We start from the raw sequence: 19,762 nt of genomic DNA, 5'->3' as shown, positions 1-19,762 counted from the left end.
TGTCAAAGCTAGGGTTATGTCAAATTTTTGGTAAATCTAAGAGTAAGTACTTAAATTATTTATGTAATTGGCGGGTTGAGACATAATCACTAGCTATTAGTGATTATGGGTTGGTTTTGACTTGGTCAAGGGTGGTCAAGTGCAATTTCGGTCGAAATTGCACTTGTAGTGTTTAGTGTAAGTGATGTTTTGGGTATGATCACTACCTAGCTAGTGATCTAGTGTCGTGTTCCATATTTTGTTTTGTAGAGTCAAGTACATTCTATGTTAGAATTGTACTTGTTAGAATGAGTTATAATTACCACTCGTAGTGGTAATTTGGTTGTGTCCATTTAGGTGTCTAAATGGGCGGGATTTTGGCGAGCAAGGTGTAATCCCTCGCTTATGGGATTGTGGTGTCGATTTCTCTTATAGAGATTATGATTGATATTTATATCTATGTGTTGAATAGGTAGTTACTTGCTCGAATGTGATGACGGTGGTTGTACATACATGGATTGCGTGTGCTTCGAGGTGAGTGGAATAGTTATATGTCTACGTATATGATGCGTTTGCTTGCAGGTGAAGTGGAGAGTGATATCCGTGCATAAGGATTTACTCTTCGTCGGCTACTTGATGCAAACTAGTAAGTGTTATCCATGACGATTCACTTTTCGTTGGCCACGTTTGCGATTGTGATATGTGGTGAGTGTTAATCGTAAGAATTCACTCTTCGTTGGGCACATGGTGCGGTGGAATGTGGTAAGTGTCAGCCGAGAGGTTTCGCTTTTCGTCGGCCACATTCGTGTCATGTAGTGGTAAGTGTCATTTGTAAGGATTCACTTTTCGTTGGCGCATACATGTGATGAACAGTGTTATAGCATATGATGTATAACTTTATTACGTATGGTTAACCATATTATGTGTTTGTTTACTTTGGCATGTTATATTGTGACTATATGCTATTTGCGGTGCTAGCGTTGTATGCATTGTCATGCATGTATTATTGTGTGTAAGTGTTTGCAAGTAAGTGAATTATATATGTATATGTATATTTATTGCATTCACTAAGCTTTATGCTTACCCCTCGCGTTGTTTACCTTTTTATAGGTACCGATTTAATGTCGCGAAGGTTTCTAGTTACGTGACTAGACGATTATGAGATGCTCGAGCCTATAGTGGGGTAGCTTTTAGATATTTGGCCTCAGTTGGGGATTGATGAATCCCCGGGATCATGCTCTTGGTATCGAGTTGGGATTTTGAGTCATAACCAATATATTTGTGTAATTGGGTCGAAATTACTTGTGGTTGTTTTAATGGGTCATTTGAGTTCCAAGGGCCGTTCCAATATGTTAAAATTTTTGAGGTGTCGTTAAGATAATGTGCATATGATTAAAACCGGTTTTTACTGAATAGAATGCTTCTGGTGAATTATTGTGTAACGTCGAATTTGGTTAGACTTGTTTCGAAATAGCAGGTCTGAATTCAGTGTTACTGCGCGTCGCGCAGTTTAGCCGCGCGTCACGGAATATAACTTGTTTTGATAGTAGATGTATCTGGTGTTGGTGTCTCATGTAGTTCTACTACGCGCCTGGCAGACACTCGGCGTGCCGTGTAGTACAAGAGGGTCTGACATCAGTGTTTATTTAAAAAAAAATGTCACTTTTTAATGAACATGGGTTTGAGTCGTTTTATACGATTACACAAATTCCGCTCACCCAATAATTAAATAACTTTGTGTGTTTTATACTAACTGTTGCGATTTTAAAAATTATATTTGTATACTTAGTTATTTGGGATTTCATCTTATGTCTTCTTAGATCCTAATCACTGATATTGATTTTTATATTATGTGCAACTAGCTTAAGAGCTGCAAAATTGCGGGTTTATGCAATAAAGTTATGAAGTATAAAAATTTTTGGGTTTGGTCTTGTAAGAAATAGTTAGAAATATGTATAATAAATAATTGATGGCAAAGGATATAGTTAAACAAAATCTGAGATGTAAAAGAAGATTATTATAAACGAAAATTGAATCTAAAGTTGTAGTGAATAAAAATTATCAAAAATGTGTCCAGTATTAATTTATCATTGGATAGTAATAGTTTGTAACTAATTGTGACTGTGACGACTTTCCACGGATCATTCAATGTAAGAAAACATTTGAAGTAGTTATTTAGCATTATTACTCAAACAACTTGTTGCCGTATGAGTAAGAAACAAAAAATTCTTAACATAATATTTACCAACTATCAAGGTTGTTTGAATTTGCGAACAAATAATATCATCAACATCAAATGTTAATGGTTCAAGATTGCCATGTTCAAAAGTAAATGTCTACATGTGCTTAAAGCAACTTATATATAATGTGGAATATTTTTTATTTTTTTTGAAAATCCAAGATATATTAATATAACTGAAGTATGTTCACGAATAAGTACAAACATAAACATGAAGATCTCAATACAATACACACACTACATGGAACACAAATTTAAATAACTACAGGGATCACAAAAATAACTCAATGGCTACCAAACATGAACGCACTTATAAGATCTAAAGCACCCATAAAATAGATGATGAGGAAGCATCCATAGGGGTACCTGCATATCACAGCAGACACGAAGCTGAGTTTGATAACCAATTGAGCCACTCGAATTTTTTATTTTTGATCCTCCTCGAGATCCAAACATAACTTATAACTTAGATTTCATTTAACTTTATCGGGCCATTCCAACACGAATTTTTGAAGGCCTTGTTGTTTCGATTCATCCAAATGAAATATCCGCAAATCCATTCAACCGTTTGCCATACTTTTAGTATCCAAACTAAAAATTTGAGTGAATATAATATCCAAAAGCATAGGACTTGGTATCCAAACTGAAAATTAGTATCGAACAAAAAATTAGAATTAGAATCGAAACTAATTAATAATAAATTAGTATCCCTTGCTCTAAGATACAAAATTCCTTTCATTTTGAAGGCGACAACTGCATAGTATACATTTAAATTAGTTGCTGATGGTATAACTCTTTTAAACTTTAAACCTATTATCCAAACAACTTAACCCATCCAGTTTGTCACACTTACCTTTAGCAATTGAGAGGGTTACATTGCATAATCATAATACCAAAGGCTAAAATGTTGTAACATTCTTCTATGACCCGACTTGCTACCGGGAAAATGATTTCATAGTCTTTAATTTATAGTAGCTTTACAACACTGCACCACCCCTCTTCAAATGGCTTGCTCAACCATTTCTTCACTTTCCTCATCGAGGTTATCTCTAAGACTTTCATTGAATAGCTCAGAAAGTTGCGAGTTCTTCTTTTTTGGATTTGTAGGCGTGGTCATAAAAGGTTTCGGGTCATTAGCTGGTTCACTGCCTTTCATTTGTCGAGTGTCGGTAAGGGAGTCACGATGCACATGTGTATTGACTCTTGATGGTGTAAATTCTGCAAATACTATAGAAGTTAACTCAGGCACTACACAAACAATACAAACATAAATTTAAAATGTGCCAAAAGAGGAAAAAGAACAAAAAAAAAAAAAAAAACTTAATTTACAACCCTTGGTAGTGTTAAAACAACGTAATGTAGTGTGTCTGAATTCAAGTACTGAGTAAAAGCATAAATTTCCAAAATTGTTAAAAATGAGAACACATTAGTTCTGCTTTATCGCAGTCGGGTCAAACGGGTCAAGCATGCAATCTCTGTTTTTTTTTTCATTCAACATGTTGGACTAAAAAAATTCTAATTCGAAAGTTTTAGAGTTTTTGCAATGCAAATCAGCATAAAATATCACAAGTAAATGATCAGTGCCAACCCAACTTGAACCATATAAAAATACTACCCCTTTTGACTCATTACCAATCCACAAAACATGTAATCCAATTATTTAAAGAAAATAAGTTTACTATAACAGTTGAACACTTGTTTTATATTTACTTTATCTTGCATTTAAATCCAATATATTGTGCAGTTAAACAAGTAACCACAATCATCATCGTCAACATCAAGTTAAAATGGGGCAAGAAAAAAGAAAGGAGTTAAATCATTCCAATTATAATAAGTAGAATAGAATTGAAATATACCTGGAAGATGAGTAATAGATCCAATCACCATCATCAACTTTTTATTCATTGCATAAATGGACTATGTCCTTCATTTTGTGTGAGAGTGCTGCCATTCTTAGTTGCATTCAGAAAAATTATCACAAAAAATCAATCTGAATATAAATAATTAATATAACAAATACTTATCACGCACGATTGTTACCTAAGAGCTTCATATATGAAATTTGAAGACTAATATTCCAAAACAAAGCAAAACAAAAAAGTAATATTTAGTATATCTATTTCACAAAAATGAAAAATTGTCAAGTAAAGAAGGAAGTTATACATATCTTGAGTGATTTCAATGGTTCTAATTGTAAGGGGTATAATTGGAACAGAAGTGTTTAGGGAAAGACTTATTGATCAATAATTATATCTAACGGTGTATCATGAAGGTTAGTTGTTGTAATTTATTTGATCTAATGGTGGAGATTAGAAGATAGGTTTTAATATATCTCAATTAAGACTTTCTTTTAATGTATAGAAGAGATTAGAACAAAATCTATCCGAATGAGGCTACATAATAATATCTTACATGATGATTTCAGTGTTACCCAACCCGCTCATGACGCCACCTGTCAATCAAAAATTGTTTTTCAACAAAAATCACATATTGAACAAAGAAATAAAATAATAAAAGATCATAAATGAATACCTGTTAGTGAGTACAGATTTTCAAGAGTCTCAATATCAAGGGACACTTTCGACGCTGGGGTTGAATATCCTGATATATACTTTCCTGCATCGCATCTTATAACATAATCGGCTTCTAAAAAAAGTTGTCAGTTTTTTAATAGAAATACAGCAGGTTCTTTTGGCAGCATGGATGTCAGTAGTAAATAATGTGTTATCAATCGATATAGATACATATTTTATAAGTAGGAAATTTATTACCTTCATTGAAGTTTCAACATGTGTTGTATGTTGTGGAAAGTAAATCGACCAGTCTTCGTGTGTGACTTGTTTCAAAGACCCTCTCAAACATGAATTCCGGATAGCCTCTTCTCGAGAGTTTATTGCAGTGGGACTAAAATATGTGTCCTTCGAATGACCTTATGGGTGGCACTGGAACGGATCATCGTGTCTCATGAATATTTGACATTCAGCATATAAACTTCATTATGAAGGAGTTACTTGAACAGTTGAACACGTGCCTAAAAACACCAGAGCATAACTAAACAAATAAACCCCTGATAATTTGATTAAAACTAACCTATTGAAACCTTGACGGCATAAAAAAACAAAGTAAATGAACTAATAAAGAAGGAACTTAATCGCAATTGACAAAGATCTAAATTTGGTAAACAACGGCAACTATATTTCATAAATACCAAAAAACATAAGATACCACTTAAACGATCATCCGAGTTTTCGTCCCTCGTCCCTCTTTGTTATCTTCGGCCCCTATATGTATCGCTGCTATTGTTGAACAACAACCTTCTCATAACCATTATTGCAAATCTTTTTAGTGTCACTTACCTTTAAATGCAAGATCAATGGAAAACCCAAAAAATTAAGCTCAAACATAGTCAAGCGCGCAGCAGCAACAGTCAACTGAACCAAGGGAACGGATAACCCAAAAATTGCAGTGATGTTTGGAAACCAAGGGAACGGATAACCACTGAACCAGATGCACATAACCTCAAATGTTAACCAAACTTGTATGTCACATTTATTTTATGAGCTATGATAAGAAAATATATGTAAAAGAGATCGAAGTAGAGGTGGTAATTTCGACCCACTTTCGAAATAGGCAATTCAGGTAATCAATCCTGCAATATTAGTGTTTGTTGTCAAACGTCACAAACTATAAACACCAAAAATTAGACTTTATATATAGCACAAATGGAAACACAACATATATCATATATATATCTTATATCAACTTCATTATATTGATATCAAAAAATCAAGTTACAAACTACCACCACAATACATGAGCATTATATATTATATATTCTATATTCTATTCTATAACTTCAATACAATAATACAAAAATATCAACTAACAAATTACCATCACAACCATAAACACTGATTTTTGTTACAAAATAAGACATCTTCTTTCTTAAGATAACCGTAAATTTAACAATTGCATTTCATAGAACACCTGGTGTGCGTATATTTAATGAATGATTAAAGAATGTTAAAATTCAATAATTAGTTGTCGATTAGTTACCTTATCGTCAAATCACATAAAACTTAGTAGTCTGATAACCGATCTGCATCTTATTCTTTCACGATAAACTGGAGTAGCAATGATCTTAGATCGAATTCGTCATCAATTGTTTGTGAAGGAGGTGAGAATCGAATAACCCTAGATAAAAAATTATACGTACTGTCCATCAAATCGTACGTACTGTCCATCAAAACGATCAAAAAACTTATTCCATTTTCAATTAAACCCTAGATCAAAAATTGAATCGTGAAATCTGAGATAAACTAACTTTTGATTCTGAGTTAGTGAATGATGATTTAACAATAGCTTGTTCATTGGAAATCAACCCGCAATCCTTGTTTGATAGTCGCTTTTGGGTTTGTCGATTTAAAATTAAACGTAGTAGAATGAAGGAATGAGAGAGTTTTGCCCTAATTGTGTGTGTGTGTGTGTGTGTGTGTCACCGTCGACTGTAGAGAGAAACGAGGGTCCTGAAAATTGGATGTATGGCGTTTGTAATGTATCGCGTGACCCCTATTCTGATCTCTTCCCCCCGTATTTTTATTCTTTAAAGGGTATTTTGGGGAGTGTTGTGGTTACACAAATAATTACTACTTATAAGGTAGGTTATATAAGGAAGGGCATTTGTGGTGATTTTCTTAATCTAAGGGTCCAAATTTAATAATGTTAAAAAAGTATATTTTAATTTTTTTTTTCTTTTAATGTATAATATAGAATATAAATAGATAGATAGATAGATAGAAGTATAGATATAGATAGATATAGATATAGATGTAGATGTACATAAGTTGTAAATTTGTATGTGAATGGGTATAGTTTAAACATGAGTAGTTTTAATAACATGCACTTTTTACCAGCTAGGTATTAGTGTCTTTGGTCAAGGATATGAACCGTAGGTGGTAGGTAAGTTTGAAAAATAAAATACTCGAATGGATGGAACAAACCGAAAATGACCCGAAGTAAATATATTTATTCGAAGTTGTGATGTGGTCCAGCGGTTGGTGGACTGCCTCCTTTAGGGGAGGTCAGGAGTTCGACCCCCGTTGGCTACATATTAAAAACACAATTTCATCCATGCCATGAATTATCCACCCATGACACCTTTCACATATCGATTGGGGGTAAAGGGGAGGGGATTTTACTTGGTCGTGCCCTTGGATCGGTTTCAAGGTTTTCTCCCGGGCAGCGATGGGGGCGGGGTTATTATCGCTGCATCGGCATAGTCGAAACGGGACATGATCGCGACGGGTGGTTTAGTCCCCCTCGAGTGATCCCAATCGCTGTTCAAAAAAACCTTCCTCGCAAGGTGAATATTTTCTTATGGCGTGTCGCTTGGAATAGACTCCCTACTCGTCTTAATATCTCAACTCGCGGCTTAGAAATCTCCGATATTCGTTGTCCGTTATGCTCATCTCGAATTGAATCGGTGGACCATGTTTTATTCGAGTGTGAATTGGCTAGATCTTTATGGAGGAAGATTAAGTCGTGGGTCAATGAAGATTTTTTGTTAGACTTTGATTCTTGGTCGGGTTGGTTTGATTGGTTCCACAATTGGCATGCGAATGAAAACACAAAGTTGAAGCTATTTTTTGATCGTAGCATCGTCTCTTTGGCTTCTTTGGTGTTACCGAAACAGCTTTCTTAAATGAAGAAAGATTGTTTATTTGATTCTATTCGTAATTTTTCTTTTTGTTGGCTTAGATATAGAGGTAAAATAGATTCAATAATAAAATTCCATTTTTGCTGGTAAAAAAAAAAAAAATCGAACGGTAATGTAAAGGTAACAACAGGATCGGGACCTTCAGGCATTGGTTGTACATTATTGTCTACCAAATTAGTGCACTCATCAACATTGGGTGAATACATTTGAAACTCACTTCACTTAGCAGGTGTACTTCTGAGCTTCTATTTTTGGAACTTTCGTAAACATCAGTTATTTGTGTTAGAATCCAGTCAACAATAGTCAAATTACCATTTTAGGCAATTTGACTATGGTATCAGAAAGCAGTTTCATCACTTCCTTTTTTTGGGACAAGTCATAAGATTCAACCATCCAACAACTAGCAGCCAAGTTTAACGGGTCTAACAGCGGGGGCATTTCCTCATTTGTAAATAGGGATTCCAAAAGTATAATTGGATCCATCCTAAATTAGAAATAGCTGTTAGAATTGTTTCTGTATAAAAACAACACTTAGCAATTGAAAATGTACACAATACAATTGTATCAATTCTTAAATCAATACAAGATCAATTCTTATCAATCTATTACTTTTAAACATGGTATCAGAGCGAGTGTAGATCCAAGGATCATTACATCTCTTGTAAATCATTTACCAGAATTAGAAGGCCACCATGTCTCACGACGGCAGCCAATTACCACCGTCAACCGAATCGACACGTACCAGGCAAATTAATGACTTAACTAGTCAATTGGCAAATTTTTTAAAAAGAAGTATTCAGTTTTTAAAAGAATTGGATCAAAAATTAGGGTTATCACCGAGTGAACCTTCAACCAGCCATGAAATTGTAACAGGGTTAGCAATTGACGGCAAAGGAACCTCACATCATCTAACCCAGATGAATCGAAACAGCCACACATCAAGAATTGATAAATCAAAACTAAAGTGTACTAAGTGTGGTAAATCGAAGCATACAAGAGAACAGTGTTTTATATTAAAAGGATACCTAGATTGGTGGACAAAACCAGGCAAGAAAGCAACGACAGCGGTTGCCGGAGAACCTACCACCACCACCACCACCGATTTAGGCTTCGCTGGCATCATCACCGAAAAAGGTACACCTTCTCCTTTTGATTCTCTTTCTAAAGTGAATAGACCAAAAGGTGGACAAGAAGCAGGCGAACCCACCATCACCCAAGATATAGGAAATTTAGGGAGTAGTGTTACAGAGAAAGAGAGAAAGAGACTTTCTCTTTCTACATCCTTTTATCAGTAGTATGATGTCGATGAGGAGAATGAAACGTTTGATTATGACTAACCCTAAAAATAAATCACGTGATTTAAATCTAGGCCTGGTATGGGTATTCGGCCAAATAAGATTTGTAAACAGTCCACTACCACTAATTTGTTTAAACAAGAACTAGGCTCACCTAGAAAGGCTACTCGACCCATTGAGCCCACTAAACCAATTGGGCTTAAAAAACAGTATATTGGGCTTAACCCATCGGACCAGGTCAAACGTAATGGACTTAAAAATAAAACGATGCCTACTAAGCCCAACACTAATAGACCCAAAAATAAAATGATGCCTACTAAGCCCAACAATAATATTTCTTGTCAAAATACACACTCTATCTTGGCTAAAATACAAGATAATTTTTCTAAAGCAAACGTTGTTTCAAATACTTCAAAATCGACATCATGGATTTTTTATTGTGGAGCAACGGACACTATGACTTTTGATGAAAATGATATTATTTTAAAAACAAAACCTAGGAAAAATAAAGTACGAACGGCTAACGGGGAAATTGTTCAAGTTAAAAGTGGAGGTACTATTAAAATTTCACCAAATATTAAATTACATAATTTCTATATATTCCAGCTTTATCTCATAAGCTGTTATCGGTAAGTCATGTTACAAAAGAATTAAACTGTAAAGTCCTAATGTATCCGACTTTTTGCATCTTGCAAGACATCCAGACAGGACTATTAATTGGACGTGGCACTGAAGGGGGGTTATACTATGTTGACGAGGTTTCTCAACAATGTACCGCATCACTTGCTCACGGAACACTTACGAGAGAAGCCTGGTTATGGCATAGGAGATTGGGTCACCCGTCAGCCGGATATTTACATGCGTTATTTCCTAGTTTATTTCCGTCTAGTTTTAAATTGAATTGTGAAACTTATATTTTGGCCAAGAGTCATCGTAGTACATTTAAACCTAGTAATACTAGAAAAGATGTACCTTTTTACTTTAAATCATTCCGATGTGTGGGGTCCAGCACCGGTTAATGGGCGGAAAAATTACCGGTATTTTGTCCTATTTATTGATGACCATACCCGAATGACTTGGATTTATTTTCTAATACACAAATCGGAAGTGTTTGAGAAATTCTCTCAATTTTATAAAATGATAAAAACACAATTTGATAAAAACATACAAATCCTAAGATCCGATAATGGTGGGGAATTTGTTAATTCTTCAATGAACTTTTTTGCGAAAATAACGAAATTATCCATCAAACCTCATGTGCTCATACTCCTGAGCAAAATGGAGTAGCTGAACGAAAAAATCGGCTACTCTTAGAAATGACAAGTGCCTTACTAATTGAATCTAAGGTCCCGAAGAGTTTTTGACCCGAAGCTCTTGCTTCCGCTACCTACCTTATTAATCGTCTACCTACCAAAATTTTGGGCATAAAAACTCCAAAAGATACCCTTTACCAATTTCATACCCTTCCGAACTCATTTATCATTGAACCTCGAATCTTCGGGTGCTCGGTCTTTGTTCACATTCCAAAAAATGAACGCACCAAACTAGATCCATGTGCGAAAAAGTGTGTTATGGTTGGTTATGGAATAAACCAAAAAGGATACCGATGTTATAGTCCAAAAAGGCATCATGTTATTACTACAATGAATTGCGACTTTATCGAAACCGAATATTTTTACAATACCCAACTCATGAGTGAGAGGGAGAAAGAGGATAATGACACTCTAAGTTGGATACAATGGGTACCTAACCCCGACAATACCCAAATACCCATATCAAATTCCGACAATATTCAAATTCCAACACCTAATCTTGATACAACACAAGATTCCGAGCCCTCCGACAATACCCAAACCCCAACACCTAATCTTGATACAACACAAGATTTCGAGCCCACCGAAACGTCCTCGAATAATGAACCTACAACTCTAGAAGATCAAAATCATCCAATTCCTGATGCCACCATTCCCCCAATTGACATCAATTCCAACCCTAGTGAAACCTCAGAAAGATATGTCCTACCACAACGAACCAATATAGGTGTACCACCAAAAAGATACTCTCCAGATAAAGAAGCCCAAAGGTCAAAATACCCTGTTGCCAATATTACGCAAGGAAACCTATCAAGCGAGGCACAAAAATTCAATTCTGCTTTGTACTATGAAGAAATCCCAACAACTATTGATCAAGCTATGAAGTCTGAAAAGTGAAAAAAGGCTATGGAAGAAGAAATACAAGCACTTAAGAAAAATGACACATGGGAAAAGTGTGTTATTCCTCAAGACAAAGAACCTGTAGGTTGTCGATGGGTGTTCACCATAAAACACAAACCAGACAGAACGGTTGAAAGATATAAAGCCCGTCTTGTTGCTAAGGCATATACTCAAACCTATGGGATGGATTATTCTGAGACTTTTTCTCCGGTTGCAAAGATTGATACTATCAGAGTTCTTTTCTCCATCGCTGTAAATGAAGACTGACCACTTCACCAATTTGATGTGAAGAATGAATTTCTCCATGGTGAATTAAAAGAATAAGTTTATATGGAAGCTCCACCAGGATTTGCGGGAAACTTCAGTAACAGGGAAGTTTATCGACTTAATTTTTTTTTTATATGGGCTAAAACAATCTCCACGGGCTTGGTTTGGGAGATTTACATTATTTATGAAAAAACATGATTTCAAACAAAGTAACTCGGATCATACTCTTTTCTTAAAACAAAAAGGAAATTTAATTATCCGCTTAATCATTTACGTCGATGATATGATAATAACTGGAAATGATAAAGAGGAAATATCTAACTTAAAAATGAACTTATTTAAAGAATTTGAAATTAAAGACTTGGGTATACTTAAATATTTTTTGGGGATTGAGGTATTACGATCCCAACAGGGAATATTTATCTGTCAAAAGAAATATATTCTTAATCTTCTTGCAGAGACAGGGATGATTGATTGCAAACCAGCTGAGACTCCAATGATTCCAAATCAAAAGCTATTTATGGAAGATGATGTTGAGCTAGTAGATAAAGGACAATACCAAAGGATAGTGGTAAAACTCATTTATCTTGCTCACACTCGACCAGATATAGCACATGCGGTAGGAGTTGTAAGCCAATTTATGCATCACCCACAAGTTCATCATTTGGAAGCTGCAATGAGGATTATCCGATATCTAAAGAAGATACCAGGTCATGGAGTTATATTAAAAAAGAATGGGCATCTTGAAACACAAATTTATACAGATGCAAGTTGGGCTGGAGAAAAAGGAGACAGAAGATCTACATAGGGTTTCTTTACAATAGTCGGAGGAAACTTAGTTGCATGGAGAAGCAAGAAACAAAAAGTCGTTTCTCTATCAAGTGCAGAATCATAATCTAGAGGTATAGCAAAGGACGTGGTCGAAGCCTTATGGATTAGAAAACTCTTGACAGAAATCGGATTTCCTCCAAAAGAAACTATACAAATCTTATGTGACAACGAAGCCGCCATTGCCATTTCCAAAAATCCAGTTCAACACGATCGAACTAAACATGTTGAAATTGATCGACATTTCATCAGGGAAAAGTTAGATGGGGAAATCATTTCCCTTCCGTATATCAGATCAGAAGACCAACTAGCCGACATTCTTACCAAATCTGTCAACGGAAGACTCTTCATCGATGTTCTTAGCAAGTTGAATATTGGAGACCCCACTATTCAACTTGAGGGGGAGTGTTAGAATCCAGTCAACAATAGTCAAATTACCATTTTAGGTAATTTGACTATGGGATCAGAAAGCAGTTTCATCACTTCCCTTTTTTTGGGACAAGTCACAAGATTCAACCATCCAACAACTAGCAGCCAAGTTTAACGGGTCTAACAGCAGGGGCATTTCCTCATTTGTAAATAGGGGTTCTAAAAGTATAATTAGATCCATCCTAAATTAGAAATAGTTGTTAGAATTGTTTCTGTATAAAAACAACACTTAGCAATTAAAAATGTACACAATACAATTGTATCAATTCTTAAATCAATACAAGATCAGTTCTTATCAATCTATTACTTTTAAACAATATGAACATTTAAAGCACCTTTATTTGAATAATGAACAGGAATATCTGATGATCAGAGTAAACTCTTCGGATACCTTCATTCCATAAGTTGAAAGTACCCATTTCTTTGGCACTATCTGTTAACAAGTGTTGGTGCTTTAATTAAAAATTTTAAAATTACTCTGTTAAGTTACTAATAATTAGTGTAATAAAAATGAATTTTATGAGGGATAGTGAAGAAAGACCATACCATTCCTGGATCCTTAGGATCCTTCAGGATTTTCTTGAACGAATGTAGTTGCCTGTATGGAGCCCTTAAACAGGTTACGCTAAAATTCAATCAATCGACCACCTTCTTTGGCCTGATCATAAACATTCTTTTGACACCCATAAGTTCCATAAATAGCCAACTCAAGGTTTCCTTTTTCAATGTCAGTCAAGCAAATCATATCACCATACTCAAAGTTAAGATCTTTCACGATTTTTTGCCAACCTTTGCTTAGTATCAATCGTTGACCATGACATCGAAACCCAACATGTGCTTTATATCCTTAGAGTGTGTGCATCCATCCTTTATTTTCCGGCATCAACTGTTGATAATGGGTAATGAACCATTGAAAGGGCAGAGACTATAATAAACAAAGTAATAATATTATCAATTTTCTAATGTGGATGAATATAAGATGGCAACTTGATCAGTGATGGTGAAGAAAGGGAATACCAGTTCTTGATTTATTGGAGCCTATATTATTTTTATGAACGAATGTGAACGATTGTAAGGAGTCATGAAAGAGTTTCAATCTATTTTGTCACAATATGTATAAACAATATTTATCAAAATTTTTCTAAGAAACATAATCATGGGAAGATGACCAAAATGTGGGTCTTAGCATTAAGAATGTACAACTTATGTTTAGAGTTAAATCCGTAGCAGAAATAGTAAGTTAAAAAAAAAGTAACATAAATTACAATAAATCACAATGTGTATTGTATGTATAAACCCTAATGTACAAAAGAAGTTAACTTGAAAAGTTGGTTTTAGCATTTGCCCTAATTTTAAACCCTAATTTAACATATTAGATTAGACAAAAGTGAAAATTAGTGCAAATCGACTATGACATAAATAACAATTCATGTAATACCATCGTTGAATTTGGGGTAACAATCAGAATCGTAGTCATGGAATATATCTTCAAAAAATAAGCAATACTAAGAGAATTAGGGGAAATCGCCTGATTTGAGGACAATCTGAGAAGACGCACGTGTATGAACAAACACCTACAAATGGCAATTTATGATTTTTGGGATTGAATGATGAAGAAATAGTCTGGTAATTGAGGCAATTCAGGATTTGTGGGTTGTTTTTTAGGGATTGGATGAAAGAGTAAACACGACCGATGCTATTTACATACACTCGGGTCTTTTTTAAGGGCCATAAATTTTTTAAATTATTTAATTAATTTTGAAGTACTTAATTAATATAATTGATTTAATTTAATTAATGACCTCATAATATTGCCCCTTAATCTTTTTTTCTTTTTTTTTTTTTTTGGCGAAGAAAAATGAATATATTGATAAAAAGATAACTTCATCAACTATCAAGCTTAATACAAGTAGAACCTTTCAACAAAGGCCTTAAACATAAAAAGAAGCTAACAAAGCTTATAAACAAAGCATATAGGGATTTTGATCCAAAAAAAAAGATTGAAAACTACTACAAAAGCCTACGAAGATGCCCATAAGAAGGCCTTTAATTTAATGTTGCGAACGATAGCCGACCGGCAAGTAAATTTTCCATTGAAAACGATCTCGTTCCTTCCAATCCAAATAGCCCAAATGGCGGCAGGCCCAATCAATTTCCAAAATTTTGAAGCATTAATACCCATGCCAAAAAACCAATCGAAAGAGAAGTCAACAATAGAACTCGGGATCACCCAACGAATGTTCCACCAACGGAAAAGGTCCTTCAAAATCCTAAATGTCCTTTTGCAATGTAATAACAAATGGGCGATTGATTCATCCTCAATCGAACACCAAACACAAACAGTAGAAACATTTGGAGGTAAAATTCTCCGTTGAGCCAGGATAAGTCTAACCGGAATACTATCGTGAATCGCCAGCCAATGAAAAAGCTTAATTGTAGACGGTACCTCTATTACCCTTGGCCAAATGGGATTAAAAGAAGGACTGACCTGCAGATGATGGAGACGGCATCAGAGACAGAGTAAACATTACTCGAGTTAGCACAAATAACTCTATCAAGTACGTCATCGATTAAACGGAAAGAGTCGATCTCGACACAGAGGTCTAACAATTTTCCAGCATCGTACACAGGTAGCGGGAAAGGGATGTGCAAATCCCACCCGGTCTGCACAGTGTCACGAGTAAGAGGCAACCTCAATATTGAAGCTAACCAATATTTGTATTTCCATGATTTAATGAGAGTGAAAAAGTCGGTCCTCCAAATGGAAACCAAGCCACCCGACCTTCCGGATGCTTCAACTTGAATTGAATCGAAAACATGATGTTTCCATATTTCGTTTAAAATTGGTAGATTCACACCTTTGACCATGGTTTTTGTGTTGCCAAAAATGAACTTGAAAGAGATTAACTAACTTGCCCAGCATACGACCTCTCGATTTACACCCTAGGCCTCAGGTGTTCCAAGAGGCGATTCTCATACTTTTGAAATTTTGACGGACATCTCATCGACCGCCATGTCTTTCATGAGAGAATCGAAGTTTTGCATCTCTTCCTTATATGTCAATTTCTTGACCCCGAATTGTGTCATGTTGATGTCACTCTTCTTGTAGTTAGACTCTAGGCTAACAACATGATTAATCTGGCTTTCCGTATCAAAAACATCCGCTGAATCTGTGATATTTTGACCCATTTGGCACCTTGTCTGCACGAACTTGTGTTCCCTGTTGGAAGAGGATGATCGGTTATGATCGGGTTGCACCTCATACGAATTTTTTCCCAAGAGTTCTTGCAAGATTCACCATAACATTGTTCTAGTATGGGATAAGAAACTGGTCTGCTAACTTTTGAAGCAAACGTTTCCTTAGCAGAATTGTCAACGGGAGTAGAAAAAGAAATGGAAGGGATGGTTGGTGATTTTTGAGTAAGGTTAGAATAGTCATGTTGATCCAAGTTAAAAGGGACATCTGATTGGGTAATGTCAGCCGAATGGGGAATGTTCCCCTTAGCCAACTTACCATGTACTTATTTAACTTTATTAGTACCAAATAATGATCTTTTTATATCCTCCTCGTCTTTTTCTTTTAGGTCCCAGACTGCTTTGGTTTCTTTTTCAAGAGAGAAATGAACCTCTCTAGTTGGGATTGGATCAACTGGTTTGGAAGATTTATTTGGTGTTTTGAAATTCACTTGATTGTCACCAATAACGTCTATTTCACCCTCCTCCATAATTACCTCAGGCGAAACAAGGTTTACTTCCGGCGAGACCTTTTTATCCTCCAAATCATTCTTCTGGTCATTCAAGGCCATTATGGTAGAATAATGAGCTTCGTTATACTCTGCAATAATCTCTTCAGAGACCAGTTCAATAGACTCATCAACGATTACTTCTTCAATCCATAAACTGCAAGCGCCGGCGTTTGCGATGTTGGCTTTAACCAGATTTTTTATTGGGCGTGGATCAAAGGTTTCAATCATTGCATATAAAGTATCTGATTGCTGGAGCCTGTGCGTATTAGAATAAACATGAATAAGCCTGCCCAAAGTTTTGGCTACCACAATTGTTCCATTGGGTGAAACACAATCAAATGGGATTCCTTTTATGGCGATTTTGGTGAAATTAAAGAACTTTTTCTTTCGTTCCACCATAGGAATAACCTCAAGGAACTCGAATTTGTTCATCACCTAACGTCATCCTTGTGAAGCTATCTATATTGCTACACTCGACAACGTAGGCATAATGTCCCCAGGAAGAAACCGAAACAATGGTGATACGAGTGAGCTGATCGATGTAACCAGCAAGACAACCATCACAAGCTCAACAACTATCACACCCGAATCTAGTCAAGCAATGGACGTGCTACCATCTCTCTCTTATCATCTAAGTGTTTTTGGAGCTGGTTCAAGAGGCTCAGGGGTTACCCTACGTCAGTCCTTAAACTGAAGTAGTTAAGTTTTCATGAATAAAGTTTTTGATAGTTGAAGGCAATCCAGCACAGAAGAAGAACTAGCAAACCGAACTAGCAAATGAGCTTTAGTTTAGCCAGTAAAGCTTTAATTCACTCAGCCGAATGACCAACAAAATGAACCACAAAGCTATACTTAGACGAACCAGCTAGTTCAACCAGCTGAAGAATTTTAGTTCAACCAGAACACAAAACTTAGCTCAACCAGCAGGCGACGTTGTTTTCTTTATGAAGGGCCAGCATGCCGATACGATTCAAGTTTACTTATGCTTTCAATAAATCGGTCAGGTCATGTGCTTAACACGTGCATAACTGTTCTAGAATGTTAGCTGTCCAAGGAAGAATCTCATCTATCATTGGCTACTTTTTATCATGGGAGGAGCACTACCAAATGGCAGGCTTTTTGCAGACTATGTCCTTTATTCTTATTGGCTAATTTGTAATTATTTGTCCTTTTTGTCTCCATTTCCTTTTTATGTTTTTGTCTTATCTAGAAAGTATCTGATATGCTTCTCCAATAAAAAGAGAGCTCTTGTAATTGTAAAACTTGGTTGATGAATGAATGAAATTTTGATAGAGCTTATCTATTTACAAAATCTCTGTATCTTCACCAATCTTTGATTCTGGTGGCTAAGAGTGGTTTCTTTATCAGTGTTTGTGGTGTTAATTTATCAAACATTGTGGTGAGATCCAAATCTTCATATATGATATTATAGTTGTGGTAGAATCTTTATCAGCTGTAATTAAAGGTTTGGAGTGTTTCTAGATCTCTATTACGGTGGTATCTTTATCAATTGGGGTTTACATACTTTATCCTTTTATGTTCTTATTTTCAGAGTTTATACTCTGTTTTGGGCTGTTACTATTACAAATTGGGGGTTTTTGGTTCAGATCTTTTGGGTGAAGAAAGCTTGTCCTAAATTGCATTTTTTTAAGTCACAATTATGCATCAAAGTGGTATCAGAGCTTATGTTGCTAATCCGAAGCTTTCTTATCATTTTTATTGTTGTTTCAGTTCATACTCTATTTTTGAGCTGAAAAGCTTATTCCCAGATCTGATTTGAAATGGCTGAGATTCTAAGAAATATGACTCTTGTAGAAGCTCATAATCTTCGAAGAAATAGAGCTATTGAAGCTCTACAACATCAGAAGGTTAAGAATGGTTAATTTGTTGGAAGATGGGGTGCTAAGACGAAATAGAACTAGATCTGAAAATGGAGATACAACCATTGGGTCTTCTAGTATTGAATCTGAAGATGGTAGCCATGGATCTACTGATGGATCTCATGCTTCTTCAAAACGAAGAAGAAGGCATAGAAAACGAGCTGATGATTTGAAAGATATCAAGATAGATCCACCCAATTTTGAAGGGTCCTCTAATCCAGAATATTACTATGAATAGGTTCAGACCATGGGTCGAATTATGGAGGTTAAAGGCTATGATGATAAAAAGTGCATGAAAATTGATGTAATCAGGCTAAACAAGTATGCTTCAATGCGGTATGATAATCTGAAAAAGGAAAGGCATTATGAAGGAAAAAAGACTATCAAAACCTGGTCCAAGTTAAAAGAGTGTATGCAGAAAAGGTTTGTTCCTCAAGCTTATAAACAAGACCTCTATATACAGATGAATATACTTAAGCAAGGCAACATGAACGTTGTTGATTACATCAGAGAGTAGAGAGTTTGAGCAGCTCAAAATTCGTACCAATGTCAAAGAAGCTGAAGAACACACTATGGACCAAGTTAAAATGCTTCTCGTAGCAAGATTTTTTGGAGGGTTAAATGCTTCTATTACTGACCAAGTTAAAATGCAACCTCTATGGACTTTTGAGAGTGCTTGCAAGCTGGCTATTCAAGTAGAGAAACAAGCAAAAAAGAAAAACCATTTTAAGTCTTATTCCAAACCAGTAGTGTTGCCTATGAAGGGTCAATCCTCAATGCTTCCTAAACATATCGAGGCAGCATCAAAAGCCTTTAAAGGCAAAGAACAGGTTGTAGTTGGTAGTCCCAAAGAATATAGAAGGAAATGCTTCAAATGTCATGGATTTGGACATTTTCAAGCTCAATGTCCCAACCAGCGTGCTCTTACTTTGAAGGAGGTTAAAGATTTAGAAAGGGGTTTTAAAAATGAACCAGTATATGATGAGTCTGATAGTGAAGAGTTTGTTGTTGCTGATATTGGAGAGTTTTTGATGATTTGAACAGTAATGCACTCAGCAGAAACTGTTGAAGATAACAGCCAGCGTAAAAACATCTTTCATTCAAGATGCAAAGTCAAGGGCAAAGTATGCAGCCTGATTGTTGATGGAGGCAGCTGTGCAAACGCAGCAT

The 19,762-nt window shown here is 35.6% G+C and overlaps 1 protein-coding gene and 1 long non-coding RNA gene across 13 annotated transcripts; both read right to left on the bottom strand.

Annotated features, from left to right (window-relative positions):
- Positions 1 to 2,412: 2,412 nt before the first annotated feature.
- On the bottom strand, positions 2,413 to 6,758 carry LOC139869858 (uncharacterized). Of its 12 annotated transcripts, none has more exons than XR_011766493.1 (5): positions 6,275 to 6,758; positions 4,990 to 5,867; positions 4,751 to 4,864; positions 4,075 to 4,670; positions 2,878 to 3,436 (listed from the first exon to the last, which is right to left on the bottom strand). It is a non-coding gene; the product is annotated as an uncharacterized lncRNA (long non-coding RNA). The 12 variants fall into 12 exon arrangements; XR_011766492.1 differs by having other exon boundaries at positions 4,075 to 5,249; positions 5,427 to 5,499; positions 5,575 to 5,867; XR_011766490.1 differs by having other exon boundaries at positions 4,075 to 5,249; positions 5,444 to 5,499; positions 5,575 to 5,867.
- Positions 6,759 to 14,986: 8,228 nt separating this feature from the next.
- On the bottom strand, positions 14,987 to 15,834 carry LOC139898337 (uncharacterized). Its single transcript, XM_071881062.1, has 2 exons — positions 15,455 to 15,834; positions 14,987 to 15,365 (listed from the first exon to the last, which is right to left on the bottom strand). Exons 1-2 carry the CDS (start codon positions 15,832 to 15,834, stop codon positions 14,987 to 14,989), a joined length of 759 nt encoding a protein of 252 aa, XP_071737163.1.
- Positions 15,835 to 19,762: the final 3,928 nt, after the last annotated feature.

The sequence above is a fragment of the Rutidosis leptorrhynchoides genome, chromosome 1, assembly GCF_046630445.1.
Source record: "Rutidosis leptorrhynchoides isolate AG116_Rl617_1_P2 chromosome 1, CSIRO_AGI_Rlap_v1, whole genome shotgun sequence".
Taxonomy (NCBI): domain Eukaryota; kingdom Viridiplantae; phylum Streptophyta; class Magnoliopsida; order Asterales; family Asteraceae; genus Rutidosis; species Rutidosis leptorrhynchoides.
This window is presented reverse-complemented; position numbering and strand designations above follow the sequence as displayed.

Coding starts and splice junctions, on each gene's coding strand:
- LOC139898337 (XM_071881062.1), bottom strand. CDS start 15,834: ATGGTCAAAGGTGTGAATCTACCAATTTTAAACGAAATATGGAAACAT. Junction 15,366..15,454: donor GCCGTCTCCATCATCTGCAG/GTCAGTCCTTCT, acceptor GATTCACGATAG/TATTCCGGTTAGACTTATCC.